This window comes from Pectinophora gossypiella, chromosome 5, assembly GCF_024362695.1.
Source record: "Pectinophora gossypiella chromosome 5, ilPecGoss1.1, whole genome shotgun sequence".
NCBI classification, from domain to species: Eukaryota; Metazoa; Arthropoda; class Insecta; order Lepidoptera; family Gelechiidae; genus Pectinophora; species Pectinophora gossypiella.
In genome coordinates this window covers 7,647,062-7,670,828 of record NC_065408.1, presented here as the reverse complement: position 1 = coordinate 7,670,828, position 23,767 = coordinate 7,647,062, and the positions used below count along the sequence as shown (strand labels likewise).

General features: G+C 37.2%; 1 protein-coding gene across 5 annotated transcripts in view; it reads right to left on the bottom strand.

The window, feature by feature from the left end:
• LOC126366726 (cAMP-specific 3',5'-cyclic phosphodiesterase) overlaps window positions 1-23,767 on the bottom strand; it is a 480,018-nt gene that overhangs the window by 216,627 nt on the left and 239,624 nt on the right. The window contains exon 2 of one of the 5 annotated variants that reach the window (XM_050009952.1): window positions 12,766-13,095. The exons of 2 other annotated variants lie outside the window; for them this stretch is intronic. In XM_050009952.1, the coding sequence (XP_049865909.1) occupies window positions 12,766-12,908 (143 nt within the window). In that variant the 5' untranslated portion in view covers window positions 12,909-13,095. Of the gene's footprint in view, window positions 1-548; window positions 787-12,765; window positions 13,096-23,767 lie in introns of those variants that run through there. 2 more of the 5 variants (XM_050009951.1, XM_050009950.1) reach the window with 2 other exon arrangements.

Sequence of the window (23,767 nt, the reverse complement as noted above, 5' to 3'; positions counted from 1 at the left end):
TCCATCTCACAACCCACACGACAAGAAGAAGAAGCTATTTCGAAAACATTCTGTAACGTTAACTCGCCAACATTTTTCTCCGTCATTACGGATTTAAAACTTGAATGAGGATGGGGAAACGTGGAAATGTCGTGGAAAGTTTCAGATTAAGGAAATCCAAGTGCAAATAAGAAAACTTTTTTGCTCACAGTATTAAATTAGCAGGAGTATTGGATTAAACTGAATGATAAAATGCCAAGAGCAAGTCACGGTGCGGTGGGTGTGTTATACCTACTTCATTACGAACGTATTTTCTGTTTTGTTCTATATTTGACACTTGACATGCGTAATCTATAAACGTATTATACGTAAACACAGTTTGATACAATGTAACTCCTCAGGACGCATTAACTATTACCACATGTTAAGCTTAACGAGATGTCCTAGATTTTCCCTCAGGAGCTCTTCTGAAGCCCAGATTCAATTAGACAATGATTTTCCTATGTCTTATTAAATGCTTAGAATTGAAAGTGGTGTAGTATGCCTAAATATCTTATTTGCTACTTTACCATAGACTACATAACACTTATTTATCACATCACTGATACCGTCACATAACATTACACGATCGTTTTTGAGAGCATCGCCACATATAAATTCGTTTTATCACTTTTCTTCAACACGACTGAACACTGAATTTTAACCGCACTTATCTTTTACACAGGACAGAGTTTCATACTTCTCGGTATATTGTAATGTCGATCGACGTTTATATTGGACGAAGCGTGGTTTCGACTGCGCGTGCGACTTGGCGCGTAAAGAAAGCGTCGTGGCTAACGCCGGGACCATACAGTAGCTGTTGTCACGTATTCTACTACACTCCGCCATGAAAAAATATTACCGTTCATAACTCACTGTCTAAGCCTGCTACACCTCGATGACGAAAGTGACTCACTGAAGAGCAAATGGCTTCTACAAAAATTTTCCTACGTCTTTGTTTACCTCTCCGTGCATATACAAACGAATTGCTAAATGTAAGTGCGAATATTTTACACGCTCCCGTAAGAACTCGATGACAGGTCGGAAAAGGCGCATTGAAAATAGCAAAAGTAAAAATTTATTACGCAGTAGCAGGTAATGTGCAATATGCACGTTGCTGTTGGTGATTGAATTGACAAATTGTAGATAATTGCAGATACTTAAATCCCAGTTGCCAAGTATATTACAACGTTCGGGAATGTGGGGTTAGTACGTCGTCTCATGTTCGAAATAAATAATTTTGCTCCACGTCTTGTGAGTGCTTACTACGTTTAGTTACAGTAATTGAGAGTAGATTGCCGATAGATACGACGCTCTCACCCAGGAACATACAGTGAAATGTTCAGATACCATCGGAGTGACGTTCGACCATCTTCGCTAAGGGGCACTCTCACCTTACTTAAGGAGCTTGGCTTACAAATTGCTACACTCTAGTAGGATTAGATCTCGAGATGGAAATCGTACGTGAACACAAATCGATAGCGACCTCGGCTCTGTTGGACTAACACGTCTACAAAAGTAATAGGAAACGCGCCCATCCAGACGCGGCTTTACAATTATTTTTCGCTTCATTCATAGCTCAAGAGCAAATTAATGGTTTCGCCTGAGTATCGCCTGTTGCAGATGGAAATATAGTGAATTGGATCGGATTAACACAATTACAGTGATTTCAAACTCTCTCCTTGATGCAGTTCTTATGACGTGTGTCGTATGATATGATCGTGCATCCAAGTGTATTAATATAGTGAGATATAATAATATCTGTGCGGTGTTTACGCGGGACCGCGACGAGAATAACTCGTGGCAGAGTTTCAAATATGTCGCTCGTGCTAACCCTTTCTCACGGTTTCTTCTACTGTCACAACCGTTTAAGATTATTCGGTAATGTGTATGAGTGTCCTTACTGTGAAATGTACCAGCAAAATATCGTCCTTAGTATTGTGGGAGATACTTAGTTAGGCTGCTAATCTCTCTGGCGTCTTTTTTGGGTCAATGCCAATAATAAAATAAGTATAAAGGGCTTTAATTAGATAGTTTTACGGAATTTTGACGTGTCTTCATTTCTTATCATATACTAATCTTAACTATAAATCTTATCTTTTAAATTTTTTTGCGCACTATTGCCACCTTTCTTTAGAGGTAATTGCCAAGAATACGCAGCAGCAACACTTTTCCGAACAAGTTTCGATGAATAAATCAACGAGACTAACAGGTGACGAAAACGTCTCTCATTTTGACAAATGAGTAAAAATAATACGTTGATGAATCACTCTAGTGGCGTCAAATAAGAACGTTTACCCATGCAAATATTTTCATGAGTATAGGAAATACTATTAATAAGTAGATTGGCTTTTAAAAACGCTGTTTTGCTACTCGGGACTCTACTTGAGACTTAAGGAAATGTCAAGTAAGTATCCGATAACGTTTTCGCAGTAATGAGTATATTTAAATTCCCAGTAAAAATATATTAAATAAGTTTTACCATATTTAAGCATCCGCTAAGAAATGTGCAAGATTTAATTTTAAATCTCTAGATCCCGTGGGAGATTTTCAATTTGAATATTACGTAACTGCACCTGTAGCGACCGAGAGTTCGGAAGAGACGCAGTCAAAGAGCGTCTACCACATTAACAATTCTAATGAAACAGCATACCTTTTTATACTTAAAAATAATGTTTGTTTTAGAAATATGGAATCACTGTTTAGTCCCACGTGTCGCGAAGTCTTTAGTTGGGCAGCGACTGACTGGTCTCCGGCCTGTCATGAAATGACATTTTTATTTTATCTTTAGATACGTTTTTTGTTTTCTGGTTGACTTTCTGCGGTGTTCCCTTACTGTTATTTTTACATTATATTTTGGCTTTTCTCTTATTAAGTATTTCGTTTTATTACCCATCATCACGAGCCGCCGGGCATTAAGTCCGTTACACCATGTAATAGAGGGCGACATAGCTGGCGAGGAGTGGGTTTGTACACTATATATCTCTGCCTACCCCCTCGGGGATACAGGCGTGACACTGTGTTTATGGAATCTCTAAAAGATTACTAAATAAGAGGAGTGAGTCGCGTAACATAACATAAGTACACGGCTATATTTCCAATTGGGCTAGCCAGAGGTACATACATCGTAAGATGAACTGAGTCACTATAAAAAAGTTATTTTTGCACATTCCAGAGCCATCCATTGCAATTTCAGTAAACTCATTGTAAAGTTCTCTCGTAATTTTCTTTCCCTGAACAGTCCGCCCTTTAAATCACTAGTGACCTTTAAGAGAGTCTTATTATTTTCTTTCAGTTTGTACCTAGACCATTATAGATATAAAGTTCATTAAGCCACGAACAATAAGTCTCTCTCTTGATTGATAGACTAGACTCCGCCGCGCCCTACAAAAAGTCCGCCTTAAGAAATCCCGGTCGCAGTCCGACGCAATTATATCTCCTAACGAAATCCTATCGAAATTTGCATTCACTATAAACGGATAAAAATCTGGAAAGGAACGTTAAAGTGTAGATAAAAATAGAAGTCTTAATACTTTAAATAAAATTCCTTTTGTGAAAAATTTACTACAAACATAATCATAAACATCATGCCTGTATCCTCAAAGGGGTAGGCAGAGGTGTAAAGTATATACACTCACTCGTCGCCAGCTAAGCTTTAAGTCCCACGTAATAGGGGGCTACTTGTCTACTTTTACAAGCGAACTTTGACATTCCGCATACCATCCGAAAAGTAGAGTAACCACCGTGCTTTTCAGCCATCAAATTGTACTGTATAAATATTAAGACCATTTGTTGGCCCCATAAAATGCGGCTGCTACACTATGAACATTAAATTTAACTTAGCTCTGCTGAAAACAACAGCGGCAGGTAAAGTATACCGGAACAATAAAGGCGCGTGTTTTGGCATTAACCAGGCTCTCTACTCGAAAACTCGTTAAATACAACCTACGCGCATAACCCTTACAATCATTACCTTTAATAATTTCCACCCTTTGTAAGCGTCGTTGTATTTTGTTTTCATAAGTTTGATAGTGATAGTCCCGGCGAAATTAGGTTAGCATAAATTATCTAGTATTCTAAAAACTGACTAAGTAGTTATAAAATGAACGTGTCATATCTGCCGTAATCATGGTCAGAGATATATTATTGGCGAAAATGTTATTAGGCAGTTTTCCTCCTTTTTGATCCGACATAATTTAGGTTAGACAAAACTTACGTATATGTTTTTATTGTAAATATAGTTACCTACCTATTTGGATAGCGCATAGCGTTTCCTAAGGAAGCTTGTTCAAATAGTGCAAGCGAGGCGAATCAGCGGTTACAAATTGATACTCTGATACACTTCGTGTCTACCCGTATTTGCATTTTACGCTCTGAAGACCTACGTGGCTTGGGTTACTTTACTTGACTTGTATGGGCAAAAAGAAAAGAGAATTTTAAATGATGCCCTTTCAAACTGTTGCGACTGCTAATGTATGTAGGAACTCTAGCTAGTGAGCTTTTAGGATGGCTTCTTTTCGTTTTATACTGACGTCAATACTCTTTCTAGTTCGTTACGAATAATAACGAGCCAATCTAAAATGTCGACCCACATTAAGGCCTAAAAGGTAGGGTTATATATAAAACAGACAAAGATAAAATATTAGAAAAGTAAGTAAGTACTAAACATGTTTTTTTAAATCTCTATAACGCAGAGAAGGAAAATCTCTGAGTCATGCAAAGCGAGTAGTATTGATGTCAAGCTCATGGTAGTGGCACTGCGTTCCTACTCCATTTTTTTATGTCATAACGTTGAGTGCAGAAGCCTAATTGCACTTTCAGTAAAGAGTACAAAACAATACGTCAGTAAATCAATTAAAAAACACATGTCTACAGTTTTATACAAGCTCGCTTTTGATGAAACTGGATTACATTTTTTTATTCACTTACTTACGTTGAAACTTCTCTTCCGTTAAAAGCTTTACAGTACAAATTATATCATTGACCCTTTTTTAATGCCTACTGGAGACTACTCGTTTAATGTTGTTTTCTTTTAACGTTTAAAACGGAGGTTTGTTTTACTACCGCTTATATTCAGGGGAGTTAAAATTGGCCACATCCAAGCAATTCATCTAAAAAAGGAATACCAGGGTTGATGAGGCTGGTATTCCACCTCACAATCACAATTTGACATTTGCACATATAAAAGTAAGCGCGCAATGAACGCGCAACGATGAATTGCTTTTATATGGCCTTTCAAACCCCCCAGTTGAAACCTGAACAATGTAATCTGGAGGCAAGCAAAAAACTGTATAAAATTAAACAACACGTCATGAGCGTACTTTCCATTTCTAGAAGAAGACTCAATCAAGCTGACAAGGTAAGAAAATGAGGAACCTATATTTTTATACTTGTTTATTTTGTTTTTCAAAACTTTGTAACACTTTATAAGATCATCAAACGATTCCCAACCTTGTGATATATCAATGGTGATCACACTGACATTAGTGCACCAGGGTACGACCGACTGGTAACTGTAAACGCTGCTCCACCGCAGAGATTGATTTTACATGCAAGTATCTTCGAGCAAAACACTGACGATCTAAATGCTTGTTTAAATATGACTTAATTATAAAATAGCATTCAGCTGCTACAAAATCAAATTTACCAGCATTCTAACATGCCGAGCTCAGGTATAACTTTATCAAGTTGGTAGACTCTACCTAATTGAATCACTCAACTTCGACATCAATACCAGAGTTTATGTATACCGGTAACAGCCTAAGTCGTACTCTATTAATGAAATACTTAGTTTAATTTACATCTGTAACTCCCCTTAAGTGTACGCAGCTGAAACGTAACCGTTAGCACAAAGAATTTTCAAATTTGCCCATAACATTTTAATACCATCACTCCGTACGTACTCTTGACTCTAATTATGTTCCAGCTTATGTTCTTCAAAAGTTAATTCGAAGGTGGAATGTTTATCTTCAAGCGAATTTTCTTTAATATACATGTATAATTCCATTTATATCCCTCGAGCTACGTTTTTATAATTATTTTTGCGCAAATCGGGCAATTTAGCAAAAGGAGCTTCATTTTTAGGTTTGTAATGAAAGCCGGGAAGTTTATGGGTTGGTATGGGTTGCTTACTAAATTTTAAACTTGCGTATTTTTATTATTTTACTTTGTTGTTTTGAAAGAATTTTGTAGCAGGTCGCACATCACTTGTGACTCTTTCTCTGCTATTTCAACAAATGCTTCAGGCTGAGTCCGTTGATATGACATACCTTTGAGAAAGCGGCTTGTGCTTATATCAGACATAAACATAAAAAGCTTATTTAAATACATCCCATTGCTAGGCACAGGTCTTCTCTATCAGTTTGATTGGTATACTTAAATTAAATATAAATAGATGAAGTTCGTAAGAAATAATAAAGAGAATGCTGCTAGACGCCCAACTGAGCACTCTCAGGCCTGTTGTCGAAATGTACTGGGCGCTCCTATTTGTCCGGCCAAGTAGTCAATACCATCTAAGGGGGTTAAATTATAATAAATCACGCCAAAAAACATGCTGCTAGACTTTTTTATTTAAAGAACGGGAATTCTGCAATCCAATCTAGCAAGTTATTTTTACTGTAAACACCAAATTATGATTGTAAACGAGTCCAACTTAGTTTTATGATATATTGCAATGCTCTAGAGGATTCATGTACTGTTCCACCTATGTAAAACATAGTATTTAAGATCTGTATAAGTAATGTACATGATGGCAATAAATAAAATAAAAATAATAGAGATTCAATTCACTTACTATAAATATTTCAAAAGCTACTTGTGTATTCCAGACATATTGTCTTGATTAATTTAAATTGTAGCTTTCAGTATTCATATTCATAAGCAAGAAGCTATAATTCATATACAATTACATGATGGAATAGTCGATCAATACTTATTATAATATTCTATAAGTAATATCGAAGTCGAGGGACTGTATGAGATTGATTACTAGTGAGGGTATGAAAGGAATACGACGGTAAAGCATTAAGTATTATATGTATTTATATTCCCCCAAACATCGATGAACATTATTGTGATGACGTCCTCTTTAGGAAAACGTAATAAAAAATAAAAAGCATTCATTTCGGGGCGATACCCATAAAGAAGTTAAGTTACAATACAATTTCAATACACAGACCAGTGAAAGTACAATGCTGGTACAATTTGTTTTATTTAATACTCGCTTACCAACGTTCCGTATAAGCGAAAACTGAAGACGATCCTTTGTACTTTACTGGAAACTGTCCTGACCACATCTTGACTTAGCTTTTGACAAATTAGCCTCGGAGAGCCCTTTAAAATGTGCAACTGACAAGTGCTATCAAATTAAACTTACGTCTCGACGCGCTGACATGCATTCGTGGACATTTTTAAGAAGAATTTTGTATTGTATTTATGTTTCTATAAATAACGATGATATGAGTATGCTTTACCACGTCTTTTAAGCCTTGAGTTGCAAAAAGTTGGCCAAGTAACTTGAGGCTGCGCTTTAACAAGTTGGTCAAAGAAACTGGATGTGCTCTTGAGACTTCATGCAGCTTGTTAATTGACATTTAAGTAATTATACAATTTTATATTTACCAATGATTTTAGAATTTGTTTTTAAATTAATCATTGAATTATAAATGATCACGTGCTCAGCAATGAAGGAAAAAATCGTGAGGAAACCCACATTCCCAAGAAATACGTTTCGGAGATATGTGACCTAACCTGTATTGGGCTGGTTTTCCCTTCGCGGGTTAGAAGGTCAGACAGGCAGTCGCTTCTGTAAAACACCGGCCTCAATCAAATCTTCAGGTTGGGTAAGCGGACCCCGTGAAAACGGGATATCGCTAGGGAGATGATGATAAAATTTAACATTTTGTAAAGTAGGCTGTACGCTCCCCTAATTAAATAAATATGTAGCTCATCGGAATAAACATTTATAATATGATAAAGCAAGAATACATATATGCACCAATTATGCCACAAAGCTACTAACTTTATATACTTACCAATTTTACAATCTTCCAGAAATGTCCTGCCTATCCACTTTTATTACCTATTTCATAGCCCTCGCTAGGTTATAATGTGGAACAAAGAGAAAATAGTTCTTGATGTTACTGAAATGAGAATACTGGTCAGCAAAACTACCTGACTTCGCTTCCCATGCTTTCTCACAAAACTAATTTTCCCTTGTCCCCACGTGAAGTAGTTAGCCGACGCGGCACAAAACGTAAGTGGGACATCAAATCTGTAATTGGCCCCAAATGGCAATTTCCTCCTTCACAGATTGATCTATTTCCCGTCTATCATGTTCGCTTAGTTTTCTTCCTTACTAGATAAGGATTCGTTAACGACATTTTATTAGAACTTCCCTCGGTGATTTCGAGATTTCCACAACTCGACTTCATCGACACTTATATGACGTATGATTAGCACGATATACGATGTCAATGACAGATTAATGGCTTTCCTCTGGCAGCTAATGTCGTGACATACGAGTATAATTGCGGCTCCGCAAAAACTTTCCGTGCCCCAAAGACGTTACTATAATCCCTAATATATATCATACACAAAGTCTGTATTTTATTGTCCGTATTTCAATAAAACAGCGATGTGTGTCGTGTGAACGATAAACGTAATGTGGCTATAAAAACTCAGTCGAGCATTATTCACAGTCAAAGAAGGGAAAGTGTGCTTAAAATATTATCACTTGTAAAATCGCCACATTACTCTAAAGATCTCATGTGCTTGGGACATATCTATAAAAACACGCAGTAATATAATACTGTTTATCATTCCTAGCACGTCATAGAAGTTTACTAATGTGATCACGTCAATGATAACACACCACCACCGCGATGTGCTCATTAAAGGCTACGGGGTGAGTATCTGTTTCTACACCGTTTATCATATTTTTGTTTTTTATTTATATTTATTTATTTGAAGAGAAGCGTTTACAAGATATTGACGCAAAGTGCCAAATACGGAAGACTCGACCGAAACCCTCCTATAACTACACACTCAATTCGTCAGGCCAGCATGTGACCGGATCTTCAAGTCCAAGTTCGGTTTCGCCAGCCACATCAGAGCCCACCACAACAACAACCCAGGATACATTATTTAGGACTCGCCGGATACGGTTTGGACGACATGATGATGATGATGATGATCATATTTATATCTACGGAAACCATAAGTGGCTGCAAGTTGACTTGTAAAAACTACTGGCGTTAGGCCAGTATCTCAATGGGGTGGATAACTATATACGTGTGAAACGTATAAGTAACGTGAGATGTGAGCATCTCTGGAATATGTTGCAAAGATTGTAATAACGGTGAGACAAAAAGTGCGGAGACAGTGATCTGAGTACAATGGTCGAGGTCATTTGAGATGAGCGAGCGTGGTCGCCCATTGTTGTGCTAATGTTCGGGGGCCGTTGTTAGAGCAGTCTCTCATGAATATTAACTGGTATTTGTCTTGGACGGCAGCACACACCGCTGAAAACGTCTATTCAATTACAGACACGAGTCAACTCTTTAAAAATACTTGAAAACATTTTACACCAACAATGACATCCCAACACTATACAAAAACTACATACCTAATTAAGTACGATATTTTCCTTGCCTTTTAATTTGCAGTTTTTTTGTTGCAAACATTTTGTAAACGTGAACTAATTAGTAAGTACATTTCTATATTTTCTTACAAAGAATGCAGTGCTTTTTATTTGATTACAGAGTAAATGTGTATATACGTGAGTTACTTAATCATAAAAATAATTATTTCATTAAAAACAAAAAGGAAACGTCGCAAGAAAATCTTTTCTTTCATCACCTTTGGTCTTGTATTTTTCATGAGCCATAGAATGTGTAAGCTTGTGTTTTTTGCGAGTATGAGGGGCCAATATCCGTCGTAAAATGACAATCTATCCATCGTTGCGCGAACCGTTCAAATACAACCGTCTCTATATCAAAACGAACAAAAAGTAACTCAGAAGTTGCTTGTGTCCATTCCACATAAACATTCCATGTTTAGTTTCTAACCTGGGAAATGTTTGTAAAGGCAATATTTGCTCTAAGTTTAGTATTAGATTCCAGGGGGGTTAAAATACCACATCAAAGCAATTCATCTAATAACATTAAATTAAAAAAATTAAATACCCCCGACCAAAAAAAGTACTCAATTATTATGACACAAAAGGTTAAAAATGCTAAACCATATAAAAAGCAAAAAATAACTTATCCCACATATGCTTGTAAGCAAACTGAGCGTGTAACATTCTTATCACACTTAACAAACGACATGATGATCTTGAAGAGCTGAACCGATTTCCACCAAACATAGCTAAGAACACTCTCGACTGATATACCTTTCAAAGAAATAAGCGGCACTAAAATCGGATCATCCGTTTGGGAGCTACGATGCCACAGGCAGACACATACACATTTACACAGACTTGTCATACTTATAACACCCCGTCGTTTTTGCGTCAGGGGTTAAAAAATAACTATTGCAATTTGACATTTGCGCATATAAAAATAAGTGCGCAATGCAAACTAATTACAAACAGCAATATTACCTTTTTAGATGAAATGCTTCGATGTGGCCTTTTTAACCCCCTGTTGTATCATCTCCAAAATAATTGCTGTTTCCTTGTTATCCTATGATATATACATAAATTAGAGCGTAATCCCTTGTGAGAAGGGGTATGCAAACACGCAAGGCGTAAGAAGACAATTTGCAACCAATCTTGCTATTGACCTACTGTTAGAGAAATAAAGACTACAATCTCAAAAGTTAGTAGAAATTTGCGCAATATAAATACGCCAAATAACGACCTCCGTGTCGAGTAGTTGAGCGTTAAGCTCACGATCCGGAGGTCCCGGATTCGAATCCCGGTGGGGAAATATCACAAAAATTACTTTGTGATCCCTAGTTTGGTCGGGACATTACAGGCTGATCACCTGATTGTCCGAAAGTAAGATGATCCGTGCTTCGGAAGGCACGTAAAGCCGTTGGCCCCGGTTACTACTTACTGATGTAAGTACATAGTCGTTACATGAGTCATGCCTTTGGCGGCTCAATAGTAACCCTGACACCAGGATTTTTGAGGTTGGTAATCCACCTCTAAACCCACACGAGAGAAGAAGAATAAGCCAATGCAAGAATACTTTAAAAAAAACAAAACCATCATTCTTACGACAAATGCCTTGTCGCAATATAAATAGTGAGAGTACCTAAAATAAATAAGTAAATTACAATAGGCTTATTTGTAGAAGTAAGGGCCGGATACCCTTCTTACGGCGAACAACTTATCATACTGCCGAAACACTTAGTCTGGGTCAAATGAGGCAGCTTAATTACAGCTGTCACTTTTGGATGATTTAACCGGTAATGAGTGTGTGAGGGTGTATCCCCAACACCATTGTGGTGTAACTGGGTGTGTTTAAGATGGACTGGGGGGTTAAAATGGCCACATCTAAGCAATTCATCTAAGAAAGAAATATTGCTATATGAAATTTGTAAATGTTATCCTAGGTCTACCCCTTCCTCGGCGGAGGGGGAGGCGCTTGACGCGCTCCCATGGGCGCTGGGCCCCAAAGGGCATCCGCCGGCGGGGACGCGGTTGTGTGCAAATGCGTTCCCGTATCCCCGCCACACGGCGGCAAGGAGGAACACCGTTGGGTTTTAGTGGGTATACCGGGTGGCGACACCCGGAGAGTCCCACATAACCACGTTGCCCCCCCGGACGGCGTGGTATGCGTAACGCATTTCCCAACGTTAAAAAAAAAAAAAAAAAGGTCTACCCCTTCCTCTCAATAAAAGACAAGGTGCAGGTCGTGTCGTATCGGGAGGTGAAGGTTTTGGCGGGAAGAAGAGAGGAATGGCTGTTACTCCACCGACAAGAGCGCAGCTCTTAAATAGAGAGAGAGAGAGAAATTTGTAAGCATTGCGCACTTATTTTTATATGCGCAAATGTCAAATTGCAATATTGCTTTTGAAGATGAATTGTGCTTATATGTGGCCTTTTTAACCCCTCTGAATTTAATTTTACAATGGTTGAATTTAGCAATCTCAATCGCAAGTCGTTAACATCAATCAATTTATTCCTCCGATGTGTCACCTCTTGTCTTGTAGGTAGAGCAGCATATTCTGCGTTTCATGTTTTCTTTCGTTGATAAGGAGACGCCCGTACTGTAGGTACACTAGTGCAACATGGCTACGTGTAGTTTATTCTATATTATTAAATAAACTTACAATATTTTTAATATTTCTCAATATAAACTGCCCCCGTGGTCCAGTGGTTGAGTGTTGTGCTCACGATCCGGAGGCCCCGGGTTCACTTACTGATGTAAGTACATAGTAGTTACATGAGTCATGTCGGGGGCCTTTGGCGACTCAATAATAACCCTGATACCAAGGTTGATGAGGTTGGTAATCCACTTCACCACCCACACGATAGAAGAAGAATATAAAAATGACATGAGCTTTGCTAAGTAAACCCCCAAATCCCCCGTATTAAGAATATGTATTGTGCGTTAAAAAGGCCGCATTGAAATAATTCATCTGAAAAGCAAGATTGCTATTTGACATTTTCCCATATAAAAGTAAGTGCACAATGTTAACAAATGTCGAATATCAATATTGCTTTTTTAGATGAATTGCTTCGATTTGGCCTTTTAGACCCCCCCCCCCCCTGTATTTAGGTGTTTTCAGACTTACCCGCATATCCAGGAGTGTCTGCGCCGCGGGATCGACGCGAGGGTAAGCGCAAACGGCGGCAGCGCGGTGGGCGGGTCGTCTGACTCCTCCTGGGCCGGAGCACCGCTCACGCGCACCTCTGGCACGCGCAAGTGGCGACTCATTCCGTCACAGGCCAGTCTTCGTCATATCCTCAATCGGCTTCCTCTTATTCGTTTTCAAGTGTATTCGATTCGTTCTTCAATTTTATTTTAACAATAATATTAACAGTTCAACAATCACATAACAATGATGTAGATACTCCAAAATTTAAAGCTTCCTTGGTTTGCCTCGAAGACCTGTATAAGAACACTGTTTAAACTACGTCGTATTTTGCACTTTAATGAGAATGGAATGTGTTGTTAAAAAAATCTAGACGAATAGTTGTACTGAAAAGTCATCCCTTTTTCTTGCGCGTTATAAGCCAATAAAGATGAGAAATACTGTCTCTGATACAATCTTTATGAACGTTTTCCTTTGACAACGTGCGTATGGCGGCTTTGTGAAACCTTGCAGCTACATCCGCTTACGGCGACTGGTGTTAAACGTAAAGAGATTTGTTTTAATGTTCCCAACCTTTAGAAATGTTCAGTCTTCAAGTATTTCACCTATTGTGACGCAAATATTCTCCCTTTTTGTTTGTAACATTACCCGACGTAGGGCGTGCCGAGATCAGTGTGCATTTTATACAATTATTTTTGTTTTATCACTACACTTTGATATACTTACTTACATGTGAAATAAAGTAATTTTAGAAGAAAAAAATACACCTACTTACTTACCTATATTTTTCACATAACAATAGATAAATTATGATTATTATAGAAATGAAGGAAATAGTTTTCTGTCTATCCAGCTGATTTATGCTACATCAATCCGGGATAGATTATCAAGGAAAAAAGTGTTGCGGTAAGAAATCAATTTGGCGGCGAACAGCGCTATAAAACTGAAATATGACGGGGGAAGGGAATAAAAGAAATAGTCGGAGATAATCCGAGCAACATTTGACCGGACCACCGTACCAGCTGTTGGCTACGCGCCTAATACCTGCAACCATGACGTCACGTACTATCGAAAAAGTAAAGACTGTTTATCGATACCTTAAATTTTAAAAAAGATCTTTATTATACCTTATTTATAAAATAAAAAATCCTTACATTAAATAAAAAAGACCCCCGATTAAGTGGGCAATGTTACAGCCAATCTAAATATACCAGGGCTTAGATCAAGAGGACGACCAAAAACAAGATGGGCGGATGTGGTCAAAAAGGACCTGTGCATGTGCAATGTCTCCGAGAACGACACGTCCGATAGAGCGAAGTGGAAGAGAAGTACGAAGAAGGCAGACCCCACCATCAGATGGGATTAATAAAAATGCCGAGGAGAGAGAGAGAGAATGAGAAAGAGAGAGAGAGATTGTACTACCTTAATAAACTAGCTCCTCATAAAGTCTTTAGACAACGAAAATCGACAGGCAAACAAGTTACTCCACACCCTGCTTAACACATTAATAAGTTTGTATACCTTAAAGGCAAATTTTGCCAACTAAACTGTTACCACGAACTGGCAGACCTGATTTAAGCAACATGTTGTTCGTATCGATTCAACTCGACCTCGGAGTTTAGCCATTCGGAATCGTTTCCTTCCCAAATCCACTCCCGAACCTCTTAATAAAATCTAATCGCCACATTTCCGCGGCCTTAAACTCTAAAGTTCTTTACAGCTGTTGTTAACACCGATAACAAAATTTTATTATTTTATAATGTAAATAAGCCTCTGGCCATTCCTTAATGACATTGTTTAGAATTAATTTTCATTAGTATTTAGTTGGTACTTGAATGAATTAAACGTAGAAGCCTAGGGCGTGCTGAGGCATTAAAACCGCGCAGTTGATACGTAATACAAAAGTTATTATTGCTACATGTAAGTATTATTATACACGATAAAAACGCCGTTAAACTTTACTCGCTTTTGCACCATTATTTGTAACAAATTCGCTTGCCTAAAAGTTAGGTACCTAAATTGGCTTACAATATTTGACAAATTGGCTGTATCCAGTCATCCAATGAAATTTGTTTCCCGATCGATCGATGCGGCCTCCAGCGCGACTTCGCAGATTTTTCATCCCCGTCACGTCCTATACCAAGCTGTCGCAATAACCTAACTATCGAGAGACTTCTATTCTTATAAAGGGATGCATTGTTATTATAATGATAAAATGGCAATTCTTTATGTTAGTATACTCGCTCACAGCAATACTTTAGTTTATTTTTGTGAAGAGGTCTCATAGCTGAATATCAGAAAATTCATCACACACATAAGAAAATTCTTCCTCGCAGCTGCTAATGTAAATCTCCGTTATTTCCCTCGTTTATTTTCGCTGCCATAAATTCCGAAAGGGATGGTATGGTACCTAACAATTTTCTTGATGTGAAATGTTAAAAGGCGAGAACGCTTCAGACTCTCCTACAATTAGAGGTCACATTATGCCTAATTACATGTCCCTGCTCCGGTATTCAGAGCAACCCGAGACACAGTCAGTGTAAGTAGTTCAAACAAATTCTTTCTTTCTCTTCGGCGACGGGATGCTTCGAATTGCCAATCTGACATCACCTTTATCAAATATTCCACTTAAATTTTACGAGGGGTTCTATCAAAAGCCTCTACATTTAGGTCGATCAGAAACGAGATATTTCATAAAAAATCTAGGCACGTAACACCGCAGGGCGAATGTGGGGAGAATATTTTGTTGCGTTTTAAGTCGCCTAAAGTTAGAATTAGTTTGAAATTTAAAGATTTATTTCTGAAATGGAAGGAAAGGAAGTACGTTTATAGCCCCTCTTGACCTTAACACTGCTCGATAGTGTTTCAAGCCGCTTGGGGAGGGTAAAGAGGCAATAAAGCGCAGGTGGGGCAGGCTTGTTGTGCGATTAATCGAAGATCGCGACCTTTGCGTGCGAGCCGCGCCTGACGGACACATGGCACGCACACAACCGAAACATTGCTCTTCTAGGTCGGCAGGCGCTTGACTCGACCCTGATTTTCAATAGCACAGCTACACTCTAATAAATAGAAATTATAACTATTTTACAGTCTCAAAACATAACATTTATTCCGAGTACTTCAATGATTATCGTATCGTAAATCATTAAGTAGGTTACCGTAATCATTGGTAGAATTTTTCGGTGGTTTAATCACTTTTCAGTGGTATAATTAGCTGAATTAAACTCTCACACGATGCATACTAAAAAGGTACAGACCTACTACTGAGCGAGGGTAGCCGTAACTCAATGTTTCATTAATGGTAAAAGTTGGTCGGAAACAATTTCCATATAACGATTGTGGAAATAAATTAAACACAAAGAGATTTTAATTAAATACTTGCTAAAAAGACATTGGCGAAACATTAAACGTATGTATTTCTATAATTATCTCATTTCATATTTGTAATTATTTGAGTTGGAATGCGGGTGTTTTCGAGACTCCGCAGTATGTTCCGTAGTATAATTAATGTAGTAAAATAGCAATTATGAATTCAGCGTGGCTTCTACGCGGCGCTGGAGTGGGTGCTAGCTGCTACCTAATGATAATGTAAACAATGGATTGTGCGGAAGCCGCCGATAAATTAGGCAGCCGCCCGTGGCATTGCCAATGAGTCGCCATAACAATATACAATAATAAACTTTATATCTTGCTGACGTCACCACTGTTTACGAGCCTCCAGTACGCCCAGTGCAATTGATTACATGAAATAAACTGTTTTAAATATTTTTTGTTGCGCTTTTTCCCGTCAATGATACAAAATTAAATTAGTACTTAGCTTAGAATGTGAATTGTTAATGAAATCAACGTTGGGATCGCTTATCAACAGAAAATACATTAATGGGAAATGGACTGTTTAACTGTAACACTGTTTATACATAAATCGAAATTGCTTACAATATGTTTTCTCACTTGTGTTATATCTACCCGAGTATGGATTACTGGAATTACTCTCAGTACCTAATAATTATACATAATTATAGGCAGTAAACATAGTAGGTATTAATATAATATGTTATAACTTCTTTACACTCAATGCTATTGATAACATAGAATAAAACTATTAATTTATTTGCGGTTTATGTTGTTTAATGTGCGTTTATTAGGTAAGTACGCTGCATTATATTGTACGATGCTTTTGTAAAACACCATTATCAAAAGGAATGATTTTCCGTGAGTGGAACAGTAGAAATAAACCTGTAATGTAATGTCTGTCTGTGTCTGTGGTGTTCGGGAGTAGTAAATGTTTCTTTATTTAAATAATATATAATAAAATTTTGATAAGTAGATGTTTTTGGATATGATTTTGTATAAAGTCCGCGAGAGAGACAAAGATGAAAATCTTAGGTTGGTAATAGTCCCAAATCGCCGAAGATAAAGTGCCACTATTAGGTACAACAAAACGTCACAATAAGTAGTCACAGTCCATTTGAACCTCTACGCTATACAATTAGGGTACCGGGAATCCTATTGTGCCCACAAATCGTCGCAGACGTCGCTAACTGCCGTATCTGAAATTCTTGGCGAATCTGATTTGCACCTTTTGCCATTGTCAATAAGACACAAATTATTTTAGAAAATGCAGATACGTCAGTTTGCAAAATCAGCCACGAAATGTACGATATTTGTTATTGCTAAACGACGCGCGTCTATCAAATGATTGACTGTGCAGGAAGAAGTAAGAAGAGCGGAAATTCGTATATATCTTAGACCGCACATTTACATAACATAACATATAACATAGGACTACATTCCAATTGGGCTCGCCGAGGATACAACCAACACGAGATGAACTATGTACCCAAGCTTCACCTCAGAAAGCTCGCTTTCTGTTAGACCAACGCAAGATAACGACTTGGGGTAAGCCGTATCGCTTTCTATAATCAAACCAACAGTGTTGGCGAAATTGTACTTAAGATAAATTAATAACTCATTAGTGCAAGTTTTAGAAGCAAGACGGTGACATACAATACCGTATATTTAACAATAGCTTTGACTCGAACTGCATGCTCTAATAAATTGGACAAAAATAAGGCGGAATAGAAGGGTGACCAAAGGGGGCGCAAATTATGTACAAGGAAAGCGGTCAGAGAAGTGGACCAAAACGGGCTGATAGCGATAAGCGTATCATAAATCGTTGACAACGAACGTTCAGTATAGTGGTCCGTATCGGATAGATTTGGCATAATATAATTTATGCTATCACAAACTGATTTCCTACGGCTTATATAGCAACTGGGTACTACTCCGAGTACATAGCATAAACAATCTAGTGTACAACCAAATCGATAATTCAATGGCGTAATTTAATTAAGTAGGTAGCAAAGGCTACCTAAAGAGTCAACATTATAATTTTGTTCCGGTAAAGTCGAATGTGCCGTGTGGTCAACTTAAGATTTAACCTTTAATTCTAAAATTGCCTGGCGTTTCTATAATACACATAGACTAAAAAATAAAGACTAAATACGAAAGTTTTAGTAGAACGGTCTATGGTGGAACATACATCATCATCATCAGCCCATTAACGTCCCCACTGCTGGGGCACGGGCCTTCCCTATGGATGGATAGGGAGATCGGGCCTTAAACCACCACGCGGGCCCAGTGCGGATTGATGGTTATTAACGACTGCTAATGCAGCCGGGACCAACGGCTTAACGTGCCTTCCGAAGCACGGAACATACATATTAGGTAGCTATTTTAGTAAATACCTAAATCTCTTTTGGGATGCGAGATTTGTAGTTATCTGCTAGGTACTTCTCATGACGTCTTGCCCGAAAAAATAAATGCCGATGCTGAGTACTAATATTTAAAGCTAAAAATAAAAGACATAATTATCATATCATAAAACATAACCAGCCTATATATTGCTATATATTGTCCCACTGCTGGGCACAGGCCTGGAGCATACTCCACCACGCTGCTCTACACTGCGGGTTGGTGGTGTTTACGGCCTGGATCAACGGCTTAACTTGCACTCCGAAGCACGGAATCATTTTACTTTTTCGGGCAATCAGGTTATTCAAACCTGCAAAGTTCTTACCAAAAAGGACTGTCTCACAAAGTGATTTCGACAATATCCCAATCGGAAATTGAACCCGGACCTCCAGATCGTGAGCTTAACCCTCTAACCACTCGACCACGGAGACTATTATATCATCAAAGAGTAAATTATAATAGATTGGAGAGTTAAATTATAGTTTATCATAGAATATTTTATGTTATACCTATACCTAAGTGAATGGTAAAGATTTGTTTTGTGTAAGTAAGTACTTTAAATGTAATAATGAGAAAGCGCGGCATATGCCGAAGAAGAAGGCATCGAGAAAAACTTGTTTAGGTTTAGCGATGTTTGTAATCCAATTTATGTGTAATTTATGAAGTGTTATAAATAAAAAAAATCTAAGCTAGAGTACTTATATGGGTGAATATCAAAATGTCAAGTTTGGTGGCGAACTTTCATATTATTTATTAGTGAAAAATTGGGTTCCGACATGAAAAAGGATCCAAAACGGTTCGCCACCAAACTTGGCACATTTTGATATTCACCCATATCAGAAGTACATGCGGGTTATGACTGACTTGTGACCAACTTGTCAGAGACACGGGCATGACATAAGCTACGTATAAAAAAGTAATCCCTCATTGATGCGTAGAAAATCGTTACGATCAACACAACTAGTTAACTCGATAACAGCATCGATATGAATTCTGATAATGAAATACAACACACGAGATAAGATAACAGTAACAGCTGATTAACAGAGTAAATAGGGAAGTGGTAATTCTATTAATAACAGATCTACTTAGTGGTGAATAGAATCTCTCAGTGATCTACTCACTTAGTCACATATATAGAGCTAATAGAGATCTTTGTTTGAGTCTGACTTTGTAAATGGATTAGGTACCGGCGTGAGCGATAATATACTCGTATGGACGCAATTATATGAACGATTAGCATTCGCCAGTGCAAACGCTGAAACGTAGGTCTACTTCATTAGCTTCGATGGAGGAATTTACTAAGTGTGTTTAATAGGAAAAATGGGATGTTAAAGAACGCCATCTCAGGAATAATTATGACGCAGTGATGTAGCAAACCTAAAAAAACTAAGTTGACAGCTTTTTACTTGAATAGAAGTCGGTTAAAACTACTCTCTTCAGAGCTTCAAAAACCAGTTACGGATATCATTAGTATGTATGATGTATTTTATTTGTTTCAATACTAGTTTTGTATGTGTGTGTGTGTATAGTCTTTTATTTATAATTATAGTTTCTTTAAATTATGGTTAGGTATATTTTTAATAAATATGTATTATATTATACTGAGTAATACATATTTACTAAAAATATACCTGACCATAATCATAAGGAACTATAATAATATAAAAAAAAAATATAGGCTTTACACACAGACAAAACAAGTATTCAAATGAATAAAATACACCAGACTTAATATATCCGCATAAGGATTCAAAATGAGCTCGTAACTGATGTAAATGCTATAAATCTTTCTAAAATGTATTGTGCAAGGCACTATAGTAGCTAGTGACAAAAGGATAAACCACTAAGGGTTACGTTATCACGTTTGTGTTATGACGTCACACTGCGTGGCATTCCTCTAATTATAACCAGGCAGACGCACCATAAGTGTGCCAGTCATCTTCAAGCAAAAAACAATTGCTTCTAAGCGCCCATACAGAGCGTCTTCTAACCACGTGTAGGTGTGTAGGCGCAATAATCCGTTGAGTGCTGGCCCACCTATAGTGACGTCACGTCTCAGTACGATTCACACGACACACGGAGTGTACGGACACTAGTTACACATTCGCTGTCATCTAAAACTGGAATAAAAATAAACTTGCTTTACAAATCAGTCGATTACATATAAGATCACTAAATCTTTTAAGGGGCAATGTATACGTTTTTACAATAAGATTCCCATTGACATTCAGAATTTGCCTTTCAACTGTTTTAAGACAGTAGTTAACCAAAAACTTTACAAAAAAGGTTATTATAAATTTAGTGATTATTTAGAATATATTAATGCATGGGATTAACTGTCTGACAACTGATATCAGGCAGCTAAATTACTCAATTGTATAACAATATTTCATGTTTTTTTTTAAAGAACGTCTAGGACCCTGTGCCGAGGTTTTTCTTGCAGCTTCTTTTCCCCAGCTATACAAGTTATAAGAAGCTGCAGTAGTTTTAGGCGGATGAGACGTTCGTTATGTAAAAATTGACGATTCAAAGTGTAACTATGTTACCTACTGAATAAAGATATTTTTGAATTTGAATTTGAATTTAATAGTTGTAGTTTTATAAACACGACTACAACTTTGCCTTTCCCCAAGGGGATAAACAAGTTAACAAATTCGTTTTATAAACAATTCTATAGTAAAGTAAACGTTACGGAATCGTTGGTAAAGAAACATTTCATCAATCTGACGTATGGAATTTACGATATTATTAAACTATATTATTTGTATTAAAATACCACGGTTAGAATAAAAACCCAACGTTAAGCCGTTGGTCCCGGTTACTACTTACTGATGTAAGTACGTAGTCGTTACATGATTCATGTCAGGGGCCTTTTGGCGGCTCAATAGTAACCCTGACACCGGGGTTGATGAGGTTGATAATCCACCAAACAACCCACACGAGAGAAGAAGAATAAAAACTGCTGTACTGACTATAAACAGTTCATTTTTATCTATCTATGACGTCACAAAAATGTCTGCAATTGTTTTCTGATTACAAGCGCTTCTGCCCACTCCATTACGGACAAGGGGTTGGTTTATGTTCGTCCATAGCTTTATGACGAGAGCGATTAGAGCGTTAATTTTCGCCAAGCCTACATTCCATCACGCCGCAACCCAAAGGCGAATATATATGTGCGTCTGTTATTTGGATGATTACCTACTTATCTCATGTTTAAGTTACTGGAAGAATTAAGATAAATACAGTGCTGTAAGAACATTTTATTTCAATACTAGCTTTTGCCCGCGGCTTCGTTTGCTTTAAATTCGGAGTAACACGGCAGAGGGGTCTCCATATGTACTTACCTATCAGTTTTTACCTTCCTACCTTGAAAACTGCGAAAAGTCCCATATAAAATTTCACCCCCTCTTTGAAGGCGTTGGGGGCAGATTTCAAAAAAATTATGTACTATTTTTTTGTTACTCACAAATTAATAGTGCACCTACCAATTTTTAGATTTCTACCTTGAAAATTGCAAAATTCTCCATACAAACGTCCACCTCCATTTTAGGAAACTGAGGGGGTTAGAAAAAGACAAAAATAGCCTATGTCACTCTACATCAATCAACAATCTCCACTTGAAAATCACGTTAATTCGTTGTAGCTCCGTTTTGCCGTGAAATACGCACAAACATACACACTTTCGCATTTATAATATAAGTATGGATTACGAGAGGAAACGAAACAATGGGGAGTGCCTACGCAGATACATCGCCGTCTTTATTGACGTAACAATATACTAACGACATCAAGTTTTTGTTTTATAATGCCTACTGATTTTTAATCAACTTCAAAAAGGAGGTTGTCAATTTAACCCATATTATTGGAATTGCTATTAATTATGTGGGCTTCTATGGTATTAAATGTTTAACCACGCATTTCTCGGAAACTACAAATATTGCAATATTAATTTCTTTATTTTATTGGGTTCCAACTTTGAAACATCGCAAGTTTCATCACAATCGGGTTAATAGTTTTAAAATGATGGTCCAAACACATATTATTATTTACCAGAACCTTAAAACAAAATATTATGTATGGAGCAAAAACAAAAATCTCGTTGATGTCTTTTGTATGAAGGAAGCCTTTATCTAACATGAAACCTTTATCAGTCGTCAAGATATAGTACTAGTGCCACAGAAATAACGTCGATTTACATACAAATTACTGATTACAGGGGTCAATAACTTTTATACATGGGGGTTAAAATGGCAGCAATGTTGCAATTTGACATTTGCGCATATAAAAGCAAGTGCACAATGCAAACAAATGTCCAATAGCAATATGTGGTCATTTTAATCCCCCTTAAACTTTATTTTACTTAATTACTTTTACTCAATTTTTTTGGGCTCAAATATAGAGTTACAAAAATCTAGATTTATTAGTCTGTAACTTCAAATAGGTAAAAGATAATGGTGCTGATTCCTGTAGACACCATCTAATTTTATTTTAAGTTATATCTGTCATTTTCTTATCTGCTGAAAAAGAAAGGGACGGATAATCGACATTTATGGAACACGCGTCAATTTTAGGCAGAAATTTAAAACACCCTTCCAATATTAAAATTTAATATTGGCCAATATTGGCAGAATTAAGTTGACAGCACACGTCAAACGGGTTGCATATGAGCAAGATGCCTATTTTATTCGCCTGGGTTATCCATTGATATTAAAATTAAAAGTTGTCAATAATCCGTCGCTCTCCTCTTCTACGGATACAAAAATGGCAATAATTTACTATAAAATAAGGATGTGTCTGCAGGAATCGGGGCCATTAAGTATTTAAAAAGTATTATGAGATCTATGATAGCGTTTGAATTCCTTGAACTTAAAAAAATATGCGTTGGACGTTTATATATTATGTTTTGAACCTTCTTAAGCATTTTCGACTCGGGATGTTTGGAATGGTAATATTTCAAGGAGTTAAACAATTAATGTAGCTTACTACGAAGCATATCCATTATTGTGGATATCTAGGTCTTAGTACTTTGACGCCGTTTAAATATGACGTCACCAGATATTTCTCACGATAGATAAAGAGCTCATGATTTACTGCTTTATATCCTCCCACCGTTTAATTAAATAAATTATGCAATTAGCATTCCGATTGAGCATTGTTATATGTTTGTATTAAGTTATTTATTCAAATAGGTATTAATTCCTGCGCATATTTTAATTTATTACCT